At 37.9% G+C, this 20,918-nt stretch overlaps 4 protein-coding genes and 1 non-coding gene across 5 annotated transcripts; 3 read left to right on the top strand and 2 right to left on the bottom strand.

Moving 5' to 3' along the window:
- The first annotated feature begins 1,098 nt into the window (after positions 1-1,098).
- On the top strand, positions 1,099-4,773 carry LOC126794060 (pentatricopeptide repeat-containing protein At4g18975, chloroplastic). Its single transcript, XM_050520705.1, has 6 exons — positions 1,099-1,284; positions 1,920-2,039; positions 2,540-2,659; positions 3,477-3,620; positions 4,075-4,287; positions 4,426-4,773. The coding sequence occupies exons 1-6, from the start codon at positions 1,255-1,257 to the stop codon at positions 4,624-4,626; spliced, it is 828 nt and encodes a 275-aa protein (XP_050376662.1). The 5' UTR covers positions 1,099-1,254; the 3' UTR covers positions 4,627-4,773.
- A 322-nt stretch (positions 4,774-5,095) lies between these two features.
- Positions 5,096-7,929, bottom strand: LOC126794054 (flavin-containing monooxygenase FMO GS-OX-like 2). Its single transcript, XM_050520699.1, has 7 exons — positions 7,318-7,929; positions 6,889-6,959; positions 6,539-6,691; positions 6,346-6,428; positions 6,116-6,251; positions 5,857-6,030; positions 5,096-5,524 (listed from the first exon to the last, which is right to left on the bottom strand). Exons 1-7 carry the CDS (start codon positions 7,850-7,852, stop codon positions 5,345-5,347), a joined length of 1,332 nt encoding a protein of 443 aa, XP_050376656.1. The 5' UTR covers positions 7,853-7,929; the 3' UTR covers positions 5,096-5,344.
- Positions 7,930-8,352: 423 nt separating this feature from the next.
- On the bottom strand, positions 8,353-11,927 carry LOC126794052 (flavin-containing monooxygenase FMO GS-OX-like 4). The gene is made up of 7 exons (XM_050520697.1): positions 11,199-11,927; positions 10,597-10,667; positions 10,266-10,418; positions 10,093-10,175; positions 9,853-9,988; positions 9,586-9,759; positions 8,353-8,916 (listed from the first exon to the last, which is right to left on the bottom strand). The coding sequence occupies exons 1-7, from the start codon at positions 11,728-11,730 to the stop codon at positions 8,680-8,682; spliced, it is 1,386 nt and encodes a 461-aa protein (XP_050376654.1). The 5' UTR covers positions 11,731-11,927; the 3' UTR covers positions 8,353-8,679.
- Positions 11,928-13,630: 1,703 nt separating this feature from the next.
- Positions 13,631-13,702, top strand: TRNAP-AGG (transfer RNA proline (anticodon AGG)). Its single transcript has one exon. It is a non-coding gene; the product is annotated as a tRNA-Pro (tRNA).
- A 3,578-nt stretch (positions 13,703-17,280) lies between these two features.
- LOC126794049 (uncharacterized) lies at positions 17,281-20,606 on the top strand. The gene is made up of 6 exons (XM_050520694.1): positions 17,281-17,437; positions 17,972-18,089; positions 18,281-18,427; positions 18,667-18,760; positions 18,844-18,999; positions 19,085-20,606. The coding sequence occupies exons 2-6, from the start codon at positions 17,979-17,981 to the stop codon at positions 20,392-20,394; spliced, it is 1,818 nt and encodes a 605-aa protein (XP_050376651.1). The 5' UTR covers positions 17,281-17,437; positions 17,972-17,978; the 3' UTR covers positions 20,395-20,606.
- Positions 20,607-20,918: the final 312 nt, after the last annotated feature.

Consider the following 20,918-nt stretch of genomic DNA (forward strand, 5'->3'; position numbering starts at 1 on the left):
AGAATAAAGTGATTTTACATTTGATATCTAAATCCGTGTAAAATGAAATTGACCCAATGTTACATTATATATGGTGCAAATTAAAAATCATATTAGAGAAACGTAACATTATTTTAACATATGAATTCAGGAAAATCATTACTTTGCTCTCTATTATGAAAATTAGGCAAGCTAGGATTGAGTTTTTAACTTTTGATACGAGCTAGTAATTTGGGTTTGGTGAAACATGTTCGGCTAATAGAGTAATAGCACAAGTATTCGATAACACTTATTTGCTCTTTGTTTCTTATTTGCAATCTCAAGTTTCCTTACCAATATTTTACCAACATCCTGATTAGTGATTAGACTGGAAAATTCTTACCAAGCGTGGCAATCGTTGCAACATTATAACTAAAGTTCTTTGGTAGATTTAGCCAAATCTTTATATATTACACATATCCTTTTGGCTGAAGCTTTGGGTTTGAGAGTTGCTATTCTTACTGCATATGGGCATCGGTGAGCCGTGGTCTGGTTGGTAGTTTAACTAACAACGTTGAGGTCATGAGTTCAAACCGCATTAACATATGTAACGGTGTGTGAGTTATTTAATAAAAAGGACCAAACTTAAAGTTGAGGATGATTATAAAATTCTCATTGACTCTATCAATAACTACACTCATTGACGTATCATAATAGTCATCAATAATATTAGTTGTCTTGTCAAAAACTTCACTCCAATTACTTTTACTCACATTTAGCGTGAAATAAACTTTCGCAAATGTGATTGTCGACATTGGTCACTCTAACCTTGTTGTTGGTTGGCATATATATGCTTTTCCACTATCTTCCATCACTATTTTTAGTTTCAATTTCCATGTTTTAGATTGTAGGACTTCTCTTTGTAATCTTGTTCTTTCCTTTTCGTTGTAATGTCTTTTCTTCATTAAAGAAAAACACGTCCTGATTAATTTGCAAAAGTCTGACCAGAAAGTAAGTCTAACCAACTACTAATTAAACATTACCAAGACTTTTTGTAAATAGATCCCTCAATTTCCTCATATAAAGCCGAGCGGCACCAAACTCACCCGACCTCATAGATTAAAAAGTAAAGTCCGCAAAGGCGCAAAGCAGTTGCTTCTCGTTAGTCTCATACACTCTTCGAACCAAAGCCCCTTTGTTGGCGAGCCGCTTGGTCGCCGCAAATATGTTCCTCTCTTTCGCCTTAGCCTTCTCTTCGTTTAACTATTAAGACTGAGAGTTTCTGAGTTTGTACTAATGTGGAAATCACCTGCCATATCCTATCTGGTGAGTCTCTACTACTCCCTTTCATCTTCTTTTTCTTCTTCACTTTTGATAATGTTGGTTTGATTTCATGCCCAAAGACTAACCATGTCTGTAGTTTTTCCATATGGTTTTCACTTGTACAGATCATCCAAAGTTTGGATTGTTGAGCTGTTCGTCTTCTGTAATACTTCATTTTCATCTGAAAAGACACTTTCTTTCTGCAAATTGTATTAGAAAGTCAATAACTTCATAAATTTTTTAAGGAGAGAAAACCCGAAAGATTAGTGGGGTGATAGATTGCCAATGTTGATGGTCATTGGTTTAGTAGGAAACTTAATGAGCTTATTTGGTGAGTTTGGAGTTCAGCTACTGAGAAAATTCTTGAATTTCAATCTATATGTCTGTGTAGAACCACAGCCCAATGAGTAAATGTAAGACACATATTTAAAAGAAGAATACAGTCCAAAGTGCTGGATTGATTTCAAGTATTTTGGTTTACACAAGTGCTGATTCTGTTCAAAAATTGTGAGGATAATTGATTTGGGCTGTTTCACAATACTGCAGGTTATATAGTTGAAATTTTATTTGGTTTCATCTATGCCTTTTAAGTGTTACAGAATCATTCATGGAATTCTGTGCTTTGATATCTTTTCCAGGTTGGCCATTTAACTCAGCTTGGAGTTATTAGGGCCCAAGTTCTGAGTTCTTCATACAGTACTGTGTCACAAGCACAAGTATATAACCTTAGAGAAGGGAAGGCTGTGGTGTCATCTGAGGTACTTTGAATTCTTTCTTAAACTTCTTTTGCACATGTATTGATATGGTGGTAGAAGGGTTCAGATTCTGCAATGCAAGTCTGGCAGTTTCTGAGTCTCAATGAAGATAGAACGATAATGTTGTATTAAGGGAAACTCTGTCTGGATAAAAAAAAAACGATGATGGCTGGCCTGCTTTAAGTCTGAGTAAACAAGAATGAAGGAAGGATTAAGACAAATGGTGATGGCAAATAAAAATGTTAGGTTGGTGTAACTATCTTTCCTTATACTACTCTCTACGAAAATTAAAGTATTTGCTAATATATTCCCTATAGCTAAAGATGAATATTATCTCGTGTCCAAATTGTTATTTTGTGGGAAAGAATTTAGATTGGAATGTTTCTCTTGTGAGCAGTCATTTACAATTTTGAAGGTTTTCTGTGTTTATCTTTATTCTTTTTGCCTTGGACACGACATGAGAGCTTCATATATTGAGGGCTGATTGATGTGCAATCGCATAGGATCAACACCACAACCAAGTTAACAGTCGGATTCCTGAGAAAAATGCTGGAGGTGAAAACAGGAACCAAATCAGATGGAATGTTTCGAGAAAGGATAAGATCAACTTTCTTGTCAAAACAGTAAGTATTTATATCTCAATCTTGCTTGTTCTTATAATGTATGATGTATCTGTAATTCTGTATCGACAGAGACAAATGTTTGTGATGCTACTTCTGTAATGTATCAATGGAACCGGGCCCTTAGACTTTTTATATCTGCAATCTCTTAATAGTATTTTGATTATAAATCTTTTGGTAGTAATAAATAACAAACTTTAACTGAGGTAGCTCCCAGATGAGGGGGACATGGCAAAGTAGAAACTTTTATCTAGTGTCGATTTGGATTACATGAGCTGCCACTTTCAGAGTGAAATACCTGAGCTAGAAAGACAGTTGGATACTGAATGTGTATACTGATCAAACGTGTGCACTTCATGATAATATATATTGAAAAAAATTCATGAAGTTGATTTTATCGCACCTATGCATGCCAATAATTTCTTCATATACTTTAGTGTGATTGATATTATATGGAGAAATATTATGAGGGAAGTGAAATTGGCATATCCGTTTTTAAACCCCCCCCCCCCTTTTCTAGTTTTCACGAGGGTTTTCCAATGCACGTGTTATATATTAAACCCCTGCATTACAACTCTACTCTAATCTTATTCATATATTAAACCCCCTATTTTAAATGCCTTATCTATATTCAGACCCTGCTATAATTTTTTTATAGTTAGAAGGTTTATTGTGTGTGTTCTTGTACGGTTAAGAACATTCTAAAAAATGCCAACTTTAATTGTCTCTTTGTCATCCACAATGTATGGAGTGGAACTTTTGCTAAGTTTATCGTACAAGTCCTATTAGGAAAGTTGTTGAGTTAAACCCACCTTTGCAGCTACTTAATCTCAATGATAGTAAGGAGGATGTTTATGGTACCCTCGATGGATGGGTTGCATGGGAACAAGACTTCCCTATAGGAAAACTTAGGATAGCATTGATTGCTCTTGAGAAGGAACAGCAATGGCACCGCATTATTCAGGTATGATTAAATCTCAATTTTTCCTAGGGCTTAGAAAATTGAGGTTATTTTACATGGAAAATATTCAGTTTGACAATAATTTAAATGAAAGTTGAGGGAGTGAACTGATGAGAGACCTAAAGTTGAGGTAGTCAAACTGAATTTAGTGCTTTAAATGTATGATCTGAGGTATGACCTATAGAAAATATTCAGTTTGACACATACTTTTAAAACAATTTGATATAATGTCAAAATTTGAGGAACTAAAAGTTGTGCATTTGTCTGATTTGGAACTATAGGTAGATCACATTCACCAGATGCGAAATTTCTTACAGATTCCTTATCCCCCAAACATATTCTTAGAATCCTTGCCAGAAACTTGCCGGGAGAACCAACTATGGGAAGAGAAAAATGCAGGATAGATTACTTTACTTAAGCCATAAATTTCTGAACTTTATCCCTGTTCTGTCTCTAGGTAATTAAATGGATGGTAAGCAAGGGACAGGGAACCACCATGGGAACATATGGGCAGCTAATACGTGCATTAGATATGGACCAAAGACCAGAAGAAGCACACAAGTTCTGGCAGAAGAAGATTGGCATGGATCTGCATGCAGTTCCGTGGCAGTTATGCAAAAGCATGATCTCTATGTATTATCGAAACAACATGTTGGAGAATCTCGTAAAGGTACTTGCTTATCTTGTGCATATGGGTCATGCTATGGTAGATTGATGTTAGGCACTCTCAGTTTTTATTTTTTTTAAATATTTTCTGGAATACTTTTTAGATTATACAACTAACCATAATTGTGTGTGCATTTGAAAGCTTTTTGAGGGGCTGGAAGCTTTTGATCGTAAACCTCCACAGAAATCTATAGTCAGGAAAGTGGCGGATGCATATGAGATATTAGGCAGGCTTGAAAAGAAAGAGAGGGTGTTGGAGAAGTACAATTATCTCTTCACTGAAGATCGATCTCGGAAGAAACCTAAAAATGCCTTGTCTAAGGAGAAGAAGAAACTAGTTTAGAACTTATAATTGATAGATTTATATCTGACAATTGTCTTCTATTGTAAATGCATTTTGTATGACTAAAGGAGAGGTAAAGTAAAATCGTACAAAATGATATATTAGAGTGGTTTCATGATTCTATTGCTAGCTTTCTGTTTTGCTGTTTCTTTTGGTCTGTGTTTTTGTCTCTGTCTAGTTTAGTTGTTTCTAGTTGCTGTTTAGCTCTTTACTTTCGTTGTAAGTTGTTTTCTGTGGCTTCTGCCCTTGTTTTCAATCGAATGGCTCCAGTATTGATTTAAAAAAAAAAGATTCTGTTTCCCCTGGACCAATATCAAGTTAACGACCAACCACTTTTAGTAAATTTGGTTTGAATTTTGATCTGTACCGTATCCAATTCATATTTGATTTGATGTTTTGTGAATCCATACTATTCGTAAACTCATTTAGCTGAGCAGTTGTAACATACATTCAGTGCATAGAAGAATCAGAATGGACGCAATGGAGGTTACTCAAACTTTATAGTCTACAGCAAACAAAGAAAGCAGCTCGACCTTTATGTGTTTCATCTACAAGTTACTCGTGTTCAACATCTTATTGAGAAGAAATGGTACATAATACAACATTGTGACTTGAGCCCAGAATACTATATGGAGAAACTCAATTCCAAACATAGAAGAAAGGAACACAACAAGATTATACAACTGATTTGCTATCAGTTGTTCATGACCAAATGAAGTCAGGTGTAATTCTTGAAGTCTTCCTGAGCTTGCAATATTAATTGGTCATCTTCCCACTCATCCCGGTATGTCTCTGGACAAGCACGCCTATACTTCGAAACTGCTGAGTACATTTGCTTTCTCCATTCTTCAGACACTGGACAACCGCACTGAGCAGCAAGCCAATCATCATATTCAAACTGCAAAAATATCAAGTACTTATTCTGTTCATACCATGTTAACCATATTCAAAAGCTAGACTGTTAGCAAAGTTATTGCGTATGGAAACACAAAGGGCAGATGCTTCAAAAGAGATAAACCCCAGATTTTAAAGATGGACAACGTGTCATGCTAAGCAATGTTAAATAGAGATCTGCAAAACTAGCGGCTGATAGCATTGATGTTATATTGAGAATCTAGCAGGAATCATAATGATGCTGATCAATAAGCCCAAAAACATAAGAACAACTAGCATCCTATGCATAATTCTAATAAGAAAATGGTATAGAACAAAACAAAAAATTGAGCATACCTGATAAGTAGCCATGTTATGAGTGTATCGTTTAGGTATGCCAGAAGCTTCAAGTGAATTGTGGAAGGCTCTGACATCCTCCATCATCTCCTCTTCAGATGGAAGTGTAATTCGATTAGATAAGAGACCTGCTATCCACTTGCTTTGTAATTCAAACAAGGGGAAAGGAACAACCTGCACCAAGATAGATTAAGAGTTATTTTGACCAACAAAAGAATAAAGCACAACACATCGTATAAGTTTAAGCAGAGAAGATCACCTTCCATGGTAACCCAACAAAGGATAGTGACGGAGCCAAGGCGGGTGGGAAGACATGCTTGTAAAGTGGCTCCACACGGTTGTCATCCACAGTCACAATGCCATTGGTCTCCAAGAACGGGAAACTATAAATGTACCTTGAAAAGGAAGAAAAATATATTACCATTCAATCTCTAAATTTTATTGCACTTACCATTACGCACATTATCAAACAAGCCAAAGCTAGTATACCCTGTGCAGTGAAGAATAACATCAGCACGGACAACATTCCCATCTGGGAAAACAGCACCACCATCTTCCGTCAGACTTTTGACCTGCATGGCGTCAAATTATGAACATTGAAATTACATAAGATAAGGATCAAATAAAAATCCTATATTATCATCATAGCCACCCCAATCTTACCATGGGTGAGTTCTTTTACCATAGAATGAAGCCACATATTATCATAGCCAGGCATCTTCTCAAATGTTTCATCAGGAAGAGATCTAGATGCAATGTGGACTTCTTTGGCAACTCCTGCAATGTCCCGACAAATATCAACAGCACTAGCAGAGCTCCCTATCAATATCACAACCTGTGTAAAGCACAAAACATAAAAGACAAGCAAACCACTGAATAGAGGTAAAAGTCCACAAAACTATAGCGATCATTAGCCTATTGACTATAGCCTGCTTCATCAAAAGTTCAGAACTCGATTTAATTCACTTCTATGGTCAGACACAGATCGAACATAATATAAAAGATTCTATAGGATGCAGAAGTTAGACAGACCTGGTCTCGATATGGCTCAGGCGTGCGATAATTATGGCTGTGAATTTGCTTCCCTTTCCATGTGTCAATGCCTGAAAATGATGTACATCAATGTTACAAGGAGAGAAGGACCAAGTTACAATTATCCTACACTGATTTCAAATTGTACCAAGTTACATAAACACAGCATACAAATACAAAAAGAAACCAAATTAAAAAAAAATGAGTGGTCATTTCCATGAAAGAATGCCTGAGAATAATGCCATGGCATCAACACTACAGGAGAAGAACTAACTTCTGTACTCTACCATAAGCCACATTTACCCTACACTAAATTTCAAATTGTATTTAAGTTGCTCACACACAGCATGTCAATACATAAAGAACAAACTTTGGCCAAAATTATAATTCCAACTGAACTACAGACTTAATGAGAGTGATCATCACTACCTGGAATATTGGCAATGCGAGGCTCAGTATAATGACCATTACAAACAACCACAGCATCATAAACCTCATCAAACTCCTCACCTCTCTTACTCCTAGTCCTCACCTCCCACTTCCCACCCTCCACCAAACCCACAAACACCACCTCACTCTCAAACCTCACACTCCCACACACCCCAAACACCTCAGCAAACTCCTTCAAATACATCAACACCTCTCTGTGACCCGGAAACCTTCTCGGGTCTCTCTCCACATCTCCCTCCTTGGCCACAAATGGGTAGTCCCTAAAACCCATGACCTCTCTCGGGAGATTAGTCCTGAGAGACTGGTACAGGCTGGTGTGGACTACGGATCTATCTGGGTCGGACCCAATTGGGTCGGACTCGACTTCGGGAGTGTAGACCCAGGTGCCACCCAATTGGTCTCCTCGCTCAAAGACTACAACTTTATGGCCTTCTCGCCGGAGCTCACGTGCGGCGACTAAGCCGGCGGCTCCGGCGCCGATGACGGCCACGTTGCGGGTGGTTGGTGCGTGCATTGTGGCGGATGTGGAGAGAAGAACACGGCGGATTGGGGTTGTGGGTTTGGGTGTGAAGGAGAGTAGAGATTGGGTTGTCATTCTTTGGATTAAAAACGGTATTGTCATCATTACTATTTCGTTGGGTTGACCTTTTGTTTTGTTAAAAGTTTCTATCTTTGTTTGTTTGTTCTCGACTGTTTCTGAAGTTTTTGTTTGTTTGTAAAGAGGAAGGAGGAGAACAAAGAAGAACAGGAGATAGAGAGAAGAAGTGTATATGTGGAATGAGAAAGTAGGGAGTTAATGGTATGTGAAGATGTCATGTTCTTCGTCAGGTGATGTTGTTACTTAAATTGCAAGCAATGTCTCAATTTTGAGCTCTTGGTGCTGCCTTTGCTTGCAAAACTTGTAATTGCAGAAGTGAAGAGTCCTGATGAAGTCCCCATCAGTTGGTCTATTTATAAATTCACTTCTCCTTCTTTCCTCTTTCCAACAATTCAAGACTAAGAGTTCAAGGTTGAAGGCTGTCCCATGAGAATTAGCCATTAACAGGATGTGTTCTGACCAAAGAGCTTCCGAAAGAATTGTTCCAGCTACTAAATTTTGTCTGATAGACTGATACATTATGAATTGTTCATATCTTTAGTACAATAATATCCGATCAAGCAGTTTCGATCCTTCAGCAGAAGAGCGTACCAGGCATTTATTCTTCTGGTATGGTAGTGGGATTTTATTTAGCTCCAGTTTCATGTGTACCAACACCAACAATAAGGAATGCACCACATTTCTTAACACATTTGTGCCAACTATATTCACAATGATCAATCTGGGAAAGAGATCATGTGGCTTCACTTGCCCATTAACATGTTCGAGTCCTTCTCGTCAAGAATTATATGTCCGTTTGCGCAGTATTTCTTGAAGTCCTCACGAGCTTGCAATACTAATTGGATATATTTATCCCATTCATCTCGGTATGTCTCTGGTTTGGCTAGCATGTTCTCTATAGCTGCATAGAACATTTGCTTTCTCCATTCCTCAGAGACTGGAGACCCGCACTCAGTTGCAACCCAATCGTCATATCCAAACTGCAAAATGTAAAACTTCAATGTTTATTTGTTCGTGATATAAAAACTCAGAGACTAGAACAACTGGACTGAAAAGATATTGAACAGTGGCTAGAAGACCTTGTAGCTTTAACTATTAGTTTTGGTCTACTACAATACATGACATTTCAAAACACCACAGCTGCCTAGATTGAGTGTGAGAGAGTAGATATAATAGCTAACGAAAGTTCTACGATTTGGAATTGTCAATGAAGCTGTTGGCTTTCAATTAAGCAGATAATAATAATATGTAAGCACAAAAAAATTAGTATTAACAAAGATTGCATAATTCTTCCCGGTCCTTTTTTTCTTCATTGATCTCCCTGGTGTGCATTTAATAGTGAAAATTGAAGGCCTCAACAGACTGAAAGATATGAAACTTCTGCAGAACCCCATTTGTCAATTCTTAAGGAGCTGGCAGTCTATGTTTAGACAAGAGACTTGTGCTTAAATAGTCTTTGTTTATCACGTGTGGATCCAGCCAAGTCAGTATGGAACAAAATTTCATATAGAAATTGTTTCAAAGATGGTTCCCTTCAACAACTGATAAAGAAAGAACTTTCCAGTAAGGATGAAAGAAATGAAGAATGTAGGCAGACAATCATAGAAATTGAATTTATTATTTGCTAAAGAAAAGGAGAATGAACTTGCCTGATGATCAGCAATACTATGAGTGTATCGCTTAGGTGTGTCAGAAGCTTCAAGTAAAGAGTAGAAAGCTTTAACATCCTCCATCATGTCCTCTTGGGATGGAAGTGCAATTCGATTAGACAAAATACCAGCTATCCACTTGCTTTGAAGCTCAAACATGAAGAAAGGAGCAACCTGATTGCATGCAAAGACTTGCTTCAACAATCAAAAGAATGAACCAAAAGATCCAACCATAATCAGAGCATGTAGTTCCAGATCGATAAACACCTTAAAAGGTATGCCAACAAAGGAAAGTGAAGGGGCAAAGACTGGGGGAAAGACATGCTTATACAGCGGACCAACACGGTTGTCATCCACAATCACAATGCCATTCGTTTCGAGAAAAGGAAAATGATATTCGTACCTTTAATGAACGACAAATAAGATTAGAATTCCTAATTGGACTCTGCTACGGTGCTACCTAAAGCATGAAGGTAAGTCTGTAACAAGGAGTAATCAAGCACATACCCTGTGCAGTGAAGAATGATGTCAGCACGGACATCACTTCCATCTTGGAAAACAACACTACCATCTTCATAGACACATCGGATCTGCGGTAGAATTAGATGATATAAGAGCTCGAATGAAACTGAAATTCCTTCACAAACTGATCAACATAGTCCATTCGTGAATTGTTTTACCATCGAGTGAAGCCATAAGTTATCATAGCCAGGGTGATTTTCAATGGTTTCATCAGCAACAGATCTAGATGCAATATGAACTTCTTTAGCAACTCCAGCTATGTCACGAGAAATATCAACAGCACTAGCAGCACTGCCTATCAAAATTACAACCTACACAAAACAGGAACGAGCCAAAATTAGCTAACTACTAAAGAGGTGAAAGAGCACAAAAACAGAAGTACTCTATGATTCCCCACTACGAGAAATTGCATTGTTGCACGTACGTGACATCATCAACTTAGACAACACAATGCATAAGTTTCTACAGGCTGCAGAAAGGAGCACAGACCTGATCTCTAAATGGCTCGGGAGTACGATAATTGTGACTGTGAATTTGCTTCCCCTTCCATGTATGGATGCCTGGAGGACAAAAAGTAAGACTCAAATTCCGATTCCCTTTCAACTCAACTCTCAGTTTTCCATCAGGCACTCCAAATAAATAATTCAGACACTTATAGGAGTAAACAATGAGAAACTGGTAATGCAAATAGCACTACCTAGATAGCTAGACTACTCTATTTGCTGCAAATGTGTTACAATAACCTGGCTCATCTCTGAGTAAATGTTAGTATCATTTTCATAAATTAGCTACAAGTGAATCCTCTTAAACCTCTCTTTAACTTAAATTTCATTAACGCATGCTTTTCTACCATTTCCTCATTTTCTATTCAGTTCTGTACCTCAAAAGCTCCTCTCATTAATATCTTCACGAATTGTAATATACATAAAGCAATTTCCTCCCTGTATTACCGACTAGCCTAACTCAGAACCAACAGGGTTGTTAAACCAACATGAAGGCACAAACTTTTTTAAATAATAATCCCAGTACAGTATCCAAATCCTAATGAACCAAAACGAATATCAAAATAAAAAAGAAAATGACATTCATACCTGAAATCTGAGCTAAACGAGGTTTAGTGTGATGTCCATTACAGACCACTACAGCATCATAAATCTCTTCCACAATCTCACTTCTCTTGCTCTTAGACTTCACCTTCCACTTCCCACCCTCCACCAAACCCACAAACACCACCTCACTCTCAAACCTCACCATCTCACATATCCCAAACACTTCAGCGAACTCCTTCAAGTACATCAACACCTCTCTGTGACCTGGAAACGTTCTCGGATCTCTCTCTTCATCTCCTTCCTTGACCACAAATGGGAAGTCCCGGAATCCCATGACCTCTCGTGGGAGGTTGGTCCTGAGTGACTGGTACATGCTCGAGTGGACCATAGCTCTATCTGGGTTGATCCCAATTGGGTCAGACTCCACTTCTGGAGTGTAGACCCAAGTGCCACCTACTTGGTCTCCTCCCTCCAAGACTACGACTTTGTGGCCTTCTCGCCGGAGTTCGCGTGCGGCGACTAGACCGGCAGCTCCGGCGCCGATCACTACCACTTGGAGGGAGGCCAGTTGCATGGTAGATGAGTTTGGCTAGTCTTTAGTAAAAGAGATTGGTACTTTGGTAGTTTGGCTAGTCTTTAGGATGAGATTTGAAGTCGTGGATGATTCCTGATACTGTCTTATACTTTTTTTGTTAGTACCTCACAGGAACTATTGGAATCTAACATGCAAGTGAATACTGAATACTAAACTTGAATCAAGCATGGCACTGAGAAAACATCTTCTCATAGTAGTATACGCAGCACGATTTTGTTTTATACTGAGGTAAAGTATATATCACACAAGTTTCATCCATTTCAAGCCCAATCCTTTTTGGAGGGAAATAGTAAATACTATAGGGAGATATCAAGATTACCAATAGTGAAAAAACAATGAGATGGTCACAACGATCAGGGAAGGTCTGTCATTTGACATCCCTTCAGTCAATACAAGTATACTTTCATAATATAACAAGTCTATATATAATATAAATCATTGATGTTAATTCATATCTGGAATTTCTGTAACACGAGGCACAATATAATGTCCACGACAAACAAACAATCACCGGTTAATCTAGTATACATCAATGTATGTTATACATCTCACATTCAACGGTTGACAACGGATATTATTTTTTTGACCCCACTCATAAAACAATATCGACCGTCGGATGTAGGATATATAGCATACATTGATGTATACTAGAATTTTTCAACAACCACAGCATAATAATTTCTTCCAAACCCTCATCACTTGTCTTGCTCTTCGACTTGACCATCCATTTGCCACTCTCTATCAAACCAACGTAGACCACCTCAGTCCCAAACCTCACCATCTCACAGATCCCAAACTGCTTAGGGAAGTCACTCAAGTACTTCAACACCTCTCTGTGACCCGGAAACCTTCTCGGGTCTCTCTCTTCATCGTCTTCCTTGGCCGCAAATGGGTAGTCCCGGAACCCCATGATCTCTCTGGGAAGGTTGGTTCTGAGAGACTGGTACATGCTCGAGTGGAGTATGGTTCTGTTTGGGAGGAGACCAAGCGGGTCGGACTCCACTTCAGGAGTGTAAACCCACATACCACCGATTTGGTTCCCTCGCTCAAACACTACGACGCTGTGACCTTCCCGCAATCCCGCCGGAGCTCACGTGCCGCCACCAAACCGCTGGCACCTGCGCCGATCACGGCTACGTGGCGAGATATGTTATGCATTGCAGCCGAAAGAGCAGAGCTAGCATCAGCCATTGTTGGCACAAATATGCTAAAGAGCGCCAGTCTTGCTTGATAATATATTATGCTTCACGTCTTTGTTTAATATTTACGAATTACGTACCTTGTTTGATGCAATTCGTATTTCTCAAAATTAAAAAAAATGTATATAATCTAAATCTGTCATTTGTAAAGTCATCTTTGTACTACAAAAATCGGTGGCCGATGATTCTCTAAATGAACGTATACTTCTTTGGTTTTTGTATTGTTTTCCTTTGTTTGATCCAAATAAGTGAGCATGCCGAATCTTCATCCTAAGTTTCGCTGTTTGAATCTTAATCATATATAACGTTAACCAGCTAGCTCGAGCAGCCGAAGAACTTTAGTAGCTGAACCAAAATATTACTTAATTATATTATCCGGTAGATAATATATCCAAATTCATTCAAACCAAAGATTTGATAGATCGAGCCTTATAATTTACCTGCCGATGTACTGTAATTTACCTATAATATATTAATTAAGGATAAAACGCAGGAATGAGACGATATTTGGGGCACAGATTATTATTATTATTATTCAAGAAATGATGAATCTCAGACATGTATATATGGCTCATGATCTTAATACTAGTCATACTCATAATTAACCAACAAGTTTGATTAGTGTTGGCTGGACTTTACATAACAGACAAATAAGAGATCGACAGGTGGTACATCAAATTGGGCATTTGGTCTAGTGGTATGATTCTCGCTTAGGGTGCGAGAGGTCCCGAGTTCAATTCTCGGAATGCCCCCAATAATTCTATTTTTGGGAATCAAATCCTACATAATTGTCCACTGTTGATTATTTTGTAGTTTTGTACTAAACTGAGCACCATTTGCAAATCTCTTCGAGTAATCGAGTTGCAACCCAATGACATCTTTTGACTCATTCGCTTCGAGTCTTGGACTAATATACAATTGTTCATGATCACAATTACTTTCACAAGTAAACTGCTCAAATCATCCACCTACATAAGATTGTTCATATTCAAACATTGTATCTCTACCACCTTGTCGACTTCCACCACTACCATCACCACCACCACCACCACCATATTAGATTCACATCATGCTTGATTTACATTTACAACTTTTGCATAGGAGGCAAATTTCAATTGTGTCATCCTTCCATGATGGATTCACGGGTTGCTAGCAATATGTGAATGTATGAGGGGACTTCAAGGAGACAATGAACTATAATGTAATTCATCTTTTCTTACTTTCCTAAATAGTGCTTGATTAGAACACTCCTTATCTAGATATCCTTTGAAGGGACATCAAGGAGACAAAGACTGCTACTCTTTCTATATTACTCGAGAAGAACACTTGTTACTGAAATTACTCAAAAGCTCCATTTTCATCTAGAATTTTGGATATCCTCTTATGGTTTTCATGTGACTACTCTACGACCCTTTATTTTGGATTCCTTCAAAGTCAATGAGAGCACTTGTCACTGATATGACTTGACTCTTAAGTATTAAGACTTGAACATATACTCATCATCCAGTTATCTTTTACGAAAAATTAAAAATTAGCCGATTGAGAGACTATTCTTCTAGTCATCTTTTTGATATCCTTGAGGTGATTAATAATAATAAAAAACTCATTTCCGAGAGTCCGAGACATTCTCAAATTGAGATTAAAAAATTTAAGTGAAAACTTGTAAATATTTCTCAAAAATATCGAAGATATATCCGATATATCGTAAATATCAGAGAAATATCGAAGATATTTTATGTTATCGGAGAAATATCGCAGATACATGAAAAAATAAGACATTTATTCATAAGATATATCGTTTTTTTTTTTTAAAATATCGGATGATATATAAAAAAAATCTGGGAGATTTTGAATTTTGGGTTGAATCATGAGGTCTGAATATACCTAACAGCATATGCAGCAAAGGGTTAATATCATTGGTTGGAAACTTGGAATGAGGTGTAGACCAATGTATGCATCGACCGGTCCCTTCTGGTACATCCGATAAAATATGCATCGACCTGGACATGATTGGTCTGGGTTAGGCATGGGTCGGATACTGTGTGGGCTAATCCTGATATGGAGTGAAAGGCAACCGGGGCCATGAATGCAAACACCAATAACACATGTCATTTGATGAACACCCATTTTGTGAGTAGTGATTAATCTTAGAATTATTCTCATTGTTGTATTATTTAATCAAAAAATAAAAACTAATTTGAGTTAATAGAGTATTCATCCGGGCGTTCAACCCACTTGAAATGGGTACATTTCTTCTAGAGATATACTCATATACCTAAGGCTGAAATATTGGTCACATAGGCCAATAAAGGAGACTACTACGCAATCAAACTGCCAGTAATGTCGACTGACCAACTTGGCAGCAACTCTAATATATGAAGGATTATCATATACTCAAGTCAACTTCGCTCCTAAGCATCACAATAATACCTTTGATGCATAACAGTTTACCATATGCGTAAATAGCAACGTAGCTCCATATCTATCTAATATAATACTCTCAATTAAAGTCATTGATTATTATGTAATATAGTCTATAAGGGGCATATTTATCGTTTTCTATGTAATATATACATTTGTGTTAGATATGTTACATATGTATACATGTATTTGGTTAAACTAGAGAATATAAAATTAAGAAAAATTATTGTCTATCTTAAATTTGTTAGTATTGTTTATAATTTGGGGTAATACAAAAGTTTTCGATTGTCATTTAGTCTTCATCTATACCTCTCAAATATGATGCTAGTGATCAGGGGGCATCTATTGGGTAGGCTACTTGGCAGCCTAGACAAAAATTGAGTATATTTCATACAATCATATGTGGTATGATGTCTACAAATTTGGAGTTGACTAAGTGTTAATCTACGAAACTTGGAGGTCTTAGTTTTGACATATGGTTTGTGATGTCCACAGTGTTAATATCTCAACTCATCGACATATCACGTAATCACGGATTCACTGACGAGGGCTAATTAATTTTGTTCAATTGTTGAGAAATAGAAGAGAAAAATCTTTACTACTGTATGAGAACTTAAAAAAAAAAAGGTAAATAACTCAATTATTACAACAAATATGACGTGAATTGAACTCACAACCTCTCGCGTGCAAAAGATAAAACTATGCGGTAGACTAAATAGTATTTGGATCAGAACTTTTGGCAGCTACTGTGATATATCAATATAAATGTCTAACTATTGTTGTGTTATTTTATGACCGTACCCACCAGATTCTCCTAAACTAAATAAATGTGAAGATGACTTGCAACCCCTCTGCATTTCCAGTTGCACAAGAAATGTGGGCAGCAAGCCAATCCCATTTGTTGGACAAGTGGGATGTGCAAGCTGCAACATATAAAATATATCTACAACTAGGACAGCCTGTTGTTGACATCTACTCTAAAATTTTGAGCCATCAATCCTGGCCATCCGCTGCCTACTCTAATTCATTTCACTGATTAGAGCACAACGGCACAACCGCTTCCTCCCTTCCACTCTTCTCAAACTTCCGTTACGGCATCCGTATACTGATTAGTGTCTAGGGGCATTGTTTGGTATGTACATGATACATGTTCCGTCAATCTCTATGTACATGTGGTCGTCACGTCAAATTGTATGCTTGAAGATTAATCAGGTCGAGTAAAAGTGTAAAACTGACGAAATTTAGAGATTGGATCAATAGTTGGCAGGACTGATTTAACTGACAATATATAGAGTCTCTTCATTTGAAACCATTATCTAATGGTTGATAATAATTTTTCGCAATAGTTGGCCCGCCCATATATAATGTATCTTCCAACACTTGAAACCAAAATTACTGAAATTTATACATAAATACGAAAATATATAGGGTCGTGATATATAATCAGGTTTAAAGTGGGACTTGAGAGATGATCAGACGGTGAAAAAGGAAGGAAGGAAGGAAGTTGAGTACAATAGAGCAAGGCTTCTGGGGTAACAAAGGTGCAGTTGAAACTGTCCGCAGCAGCATCAATCTGACTAATGTGACCAACTGACTGGTCCTCCTTAAACCAGAAATCCAATAGTTCTCTCCATTATCTCAAAAACAAAAAAAAGAAAACAAAAAAGAAGAAAGAGAATCCCAACGACCGAGAGAGAGAGAGAGAAAGAGAAAGAGAAAGAGACAGAAATATAAAGGAAAAAGATCGGCAAAAAGAGAAACATCGATGATGTTGGGTTCCGGGCACACGCGCATTCCTCCAGCGCTTGTTCCTCACTCTCCATCCTCCTCTCACAATTATCTTTACTCCTCTCTGACGACCCCATTGTGATCCGACTCTCTCTCTCTCTCTCTCTCTCTCTCTCTCTCTCTCTCTCTCAGATATCATTGGATCATAGTCTCTCTCTGCAAGAATGAAAATTTAGTGGAGCCTTCAAGAAGAAGCCGAAGCCCCCAGAAGCAGAAGCAGATACCAGTTTGTTGTGAAGAAAGCTCTCTGCTTTTGGGGTTGGGGTTTCTACATCTTGGTAACCTCGCTTTCTTTCCATATATATTTACTTAGTTGCATACATTGGGGTCTGGACTGTTTTTGGAATTTGGATTGTAAGCTACTTCATAATCTGTGCTGTGTGGGATTTCTGTTTCCTGGGGACTGTTTGTTGTAAGCTACAATAGTAAGTGGCTGGTTTTCTGTTCATACCCAGATTCTTTCTTCCTTGAGTTCTTACCAAGTAAGGTTTTCTCAGCTTTTTTTTTCATCTTCTCTGCTTTTTCTTTTTCTTTGTACTCGAAAGAACTTTGTGCTTTTTGATGGGCCATTTTCTTTTCTTACATAAACTTTTGCCGCATTTTCCCAGATTGTAGAAATGAAACAATGTTTTCACTGTGTGAAACTGGTGATTGTAATCTTTGTGGTATTACTGTTACAAGCTTGTGATCAAAATGGATATAGTTTGTGGTGTGTGTATTGTACTGCATGTAATTAAAGTTTGGGAATTTTGCTTTCCTATGCTTTGTATGATCGAATAGAGATGCAAATCTAATCTTGATGGTGATTTCAGGAGGAAAATGTTGATGCAAGGAGACTTTGATCTAAATTCGCTACAAGCGAATACCGGTTCTGTGAAAGATGTCTTGAGGAACACAATGGTGAAGCAGGAGCGGGTATTTAAAGACCAGGTATTACGAGTTTTGTCTCAACAACCAGAATTTGCAGAATTTGGATCAATGCGCTCATCATTCTATAAATACTTGAATGTTCTGTTATCTGGAAACTTAGGCCCATACGGTTGTTTTCATAAATGAAATGTTTCTTCCTTGCTCCATGTACTATTTGTCTCAGTTTGCTGATACTGTTTATTATTGTTCAGGTTCGTGAACTCCACCATCTGTATAGGACACAGAGGTCACTTATGCAGAATCTCAACTGTAAAGAGTATCATAGATACAATGTCAGCAACGCGAGTGCTAAGTCAAATCTGTCCGATTGGACAAATTCTACTAGAGATGAACAAAGGGTAAGACAAGCACTGACTACCTAAATGTTGCAGCAAGAAGTCATATATCAGAAATTATTTGGTCTTTTGGTACAGATGAGAAATATAGCCAATTCAGTCGTTATGATCCTGCACTTTTAATTGCTGAGGAGAGAGGACTTTATATCTAGTCTTAATTTATTCAAAAAAAATTGATGTATGGTTCTCATGTGTGCGCTTGTGCTTGTCTATTAAGTTACTTGACACATTCTGCATGGCAGGACTTGCTTGATGGACACAAGAATGTATGCGATAAGTTTCAGCCGAGGACTGCTGGTCTTAGACATCCCTTGGATCCGTGCAACAAACAAATTGGTTAGCATCTTCTGAACAATACTGTGAGCACTTGAAAGTGTCTCTAGAACTGAGGAGTTTACTTTGTTGTTTTAAATTAACAGATCCAGTGGAGCTGAAGCTTTCTCTGAGAACTCGAGAGGACGGCAAGAGGGAGGGGACGACCAAGAGAAATTTGTTTGATGTAGGATCTCATTCCTCCTCACCAATTGTCATTGATTTAGAAGATGATGAAAGTGACAGGAATCCCTTAGATCACGGTAAGTTTCATTGCCTGTGCATGACCATTTATCGATTCTTGGACTTCTAAGCATGTGCACTTTTGTATTTGTCTCTTTTGTTCAGGATTAAATAGATGTTCTGGAGGTATCTCAATTAACAAGTTATCCACCAGGAGCCAGAAATTCAGTTTATATGAAGCAGGGCTTTTTGACCTTAATAAGACCCAGCCTGATGATTCTTCCTGTCTCTCAAATGATCCTATGCCAGTCCATCCTTCAACAGCGAGCTCAACCCTTGCTTTCAGTGGGTTAGCTGACAAGATAAAATATGGCACTGTTTGTTTCTCTACTGAGAAAAAGGATTGTGGTGAAAATCTTTCTTCCCCGAAATCCACTAGGGGAAATGAGAAGGCAGAATATATGAGCAGGAAGTTGAGAGTTAACGCATTCACAAAATGTGAAATGAACCGTGTAGCGTTGGAGACAGCTAAATCAGACCTTTGTGAAGCAGTTGGCTGCAGCAGGAATGGCCCTAAAAATGGAACTGATGGGTTCGTCATGAAACTTCTAAGCAGTGGAACTCATTCATGTGCAACTTCTAATGAAGAAAATTTGGAGAACACCAATATAGAAGACCCTGCATTTCCATATTCTGGTCATATGAGAAAAACGAATCAAGATGGATATGGGAATTTATCTTCTTCTGCAAGTAAGCAGAGCTGCATTGGTGATAATGATTTAGGTAGTGCGAACAGTATACTATCTGGGGTTGAATTAGGAAACTTGAACCCTTTTGCTCTTGATCAGTTTTCAGCAACACATGTAGGGTCTCAAGTTTCAGAAACATCTATGGGTGAGCAGGACCAAAGATCTTCTGACAGTAGTGAATCTAACCACAAATTCGTCAACAGGGAAGAAGAATCAGCTGCAATGGATGGTTTGACCAGAGAGGCAGCTGAAGCACTTTTCAAAATGTCATTGGAGAGCTCCGTTTGTTATGAAGACTGTGCTGGCAAAGTAGGAGAATTGAATAAGATCGAAAAGGAGAGTGAGACACAACAGTATTCTTGTGATTTTTTTGAGTTGATGACACTAACACTTACTGAAAGCAGTGTGGATGATTATTCTGTGTCTTCAAATCCTTCTGAAGTAAGTCTCTCAGAAGCGAAGGATGTCGGTTTAAAGTTGAGAAGGGGAAGGAGATTGAAAGATTTTCAGAAGGATATACTTCCTGGTCTGGCATCTCTTTCCAGGCATGAAATTCGCGAAGATATAAACATTATGGAGGGAGTTTTAAGGTCGAGAGAGTACAAGAGATTACAAGCCAAAATGGCTGATGGTCACGCTCACGGCTGGTGTACTCCTGTCAGAAACAAACGTTCGCGACTAAACCATGTTACACGGAGGAAAAAATTGTCAAGCGAAGATTCTTGAAGTGCCCGAGATTTGAACAAGTATCGTCTCTTTGATGATTTACTGCATGACTTTTAGCTAGTATGATTTAGTAATACATGTTCTGATCTTAGTTTTAGTGCTGGTGATCGGATAAACATTTCTCACAAGACATGCAATATGCAAGCATGTCCTTTGTTTCAGATCTCTCCACTTTAAAAGACAAAAGAAATCAAAAGAGATGGGTTCACAAACTGGAGCTTTCTGTGTCTGCAATTTACCGGTGAACCCTTTAATTTTGTTGTTCTTCGAAAGTCTAGCTGCGTCATATGCAAGGCTATAAATTTATTCATGGTAAATGGTGGATTTCGAATGATTTCGTTTCTTTCTTTTAACTTCCCCAGTCCACTAACGAACACCGACATAATAATATCAACATAATTTAACAAAACATCTCTCTAGATTGCCCATTCTATGAATAATACCGTACTTTGCCATTGTCTAACCTGGTAGTTGCAGAAAGTTACTGGCAATGCAATAACTTAATAAAGTGAGGAGTGCGATCA

This window comes from Argentina anserina, chromosome 5 (assembly GCF_933775445.1).
Source record: "Argentina anserina chromosome 5, drPotAnse1.1, whole genome shotgun sequence".
NCBI lineage: Eukaryota > Viridiplantae > Streptophyta > Magnoliopsida > Rosales > Rosaceae > Argentina > Argentina anserina.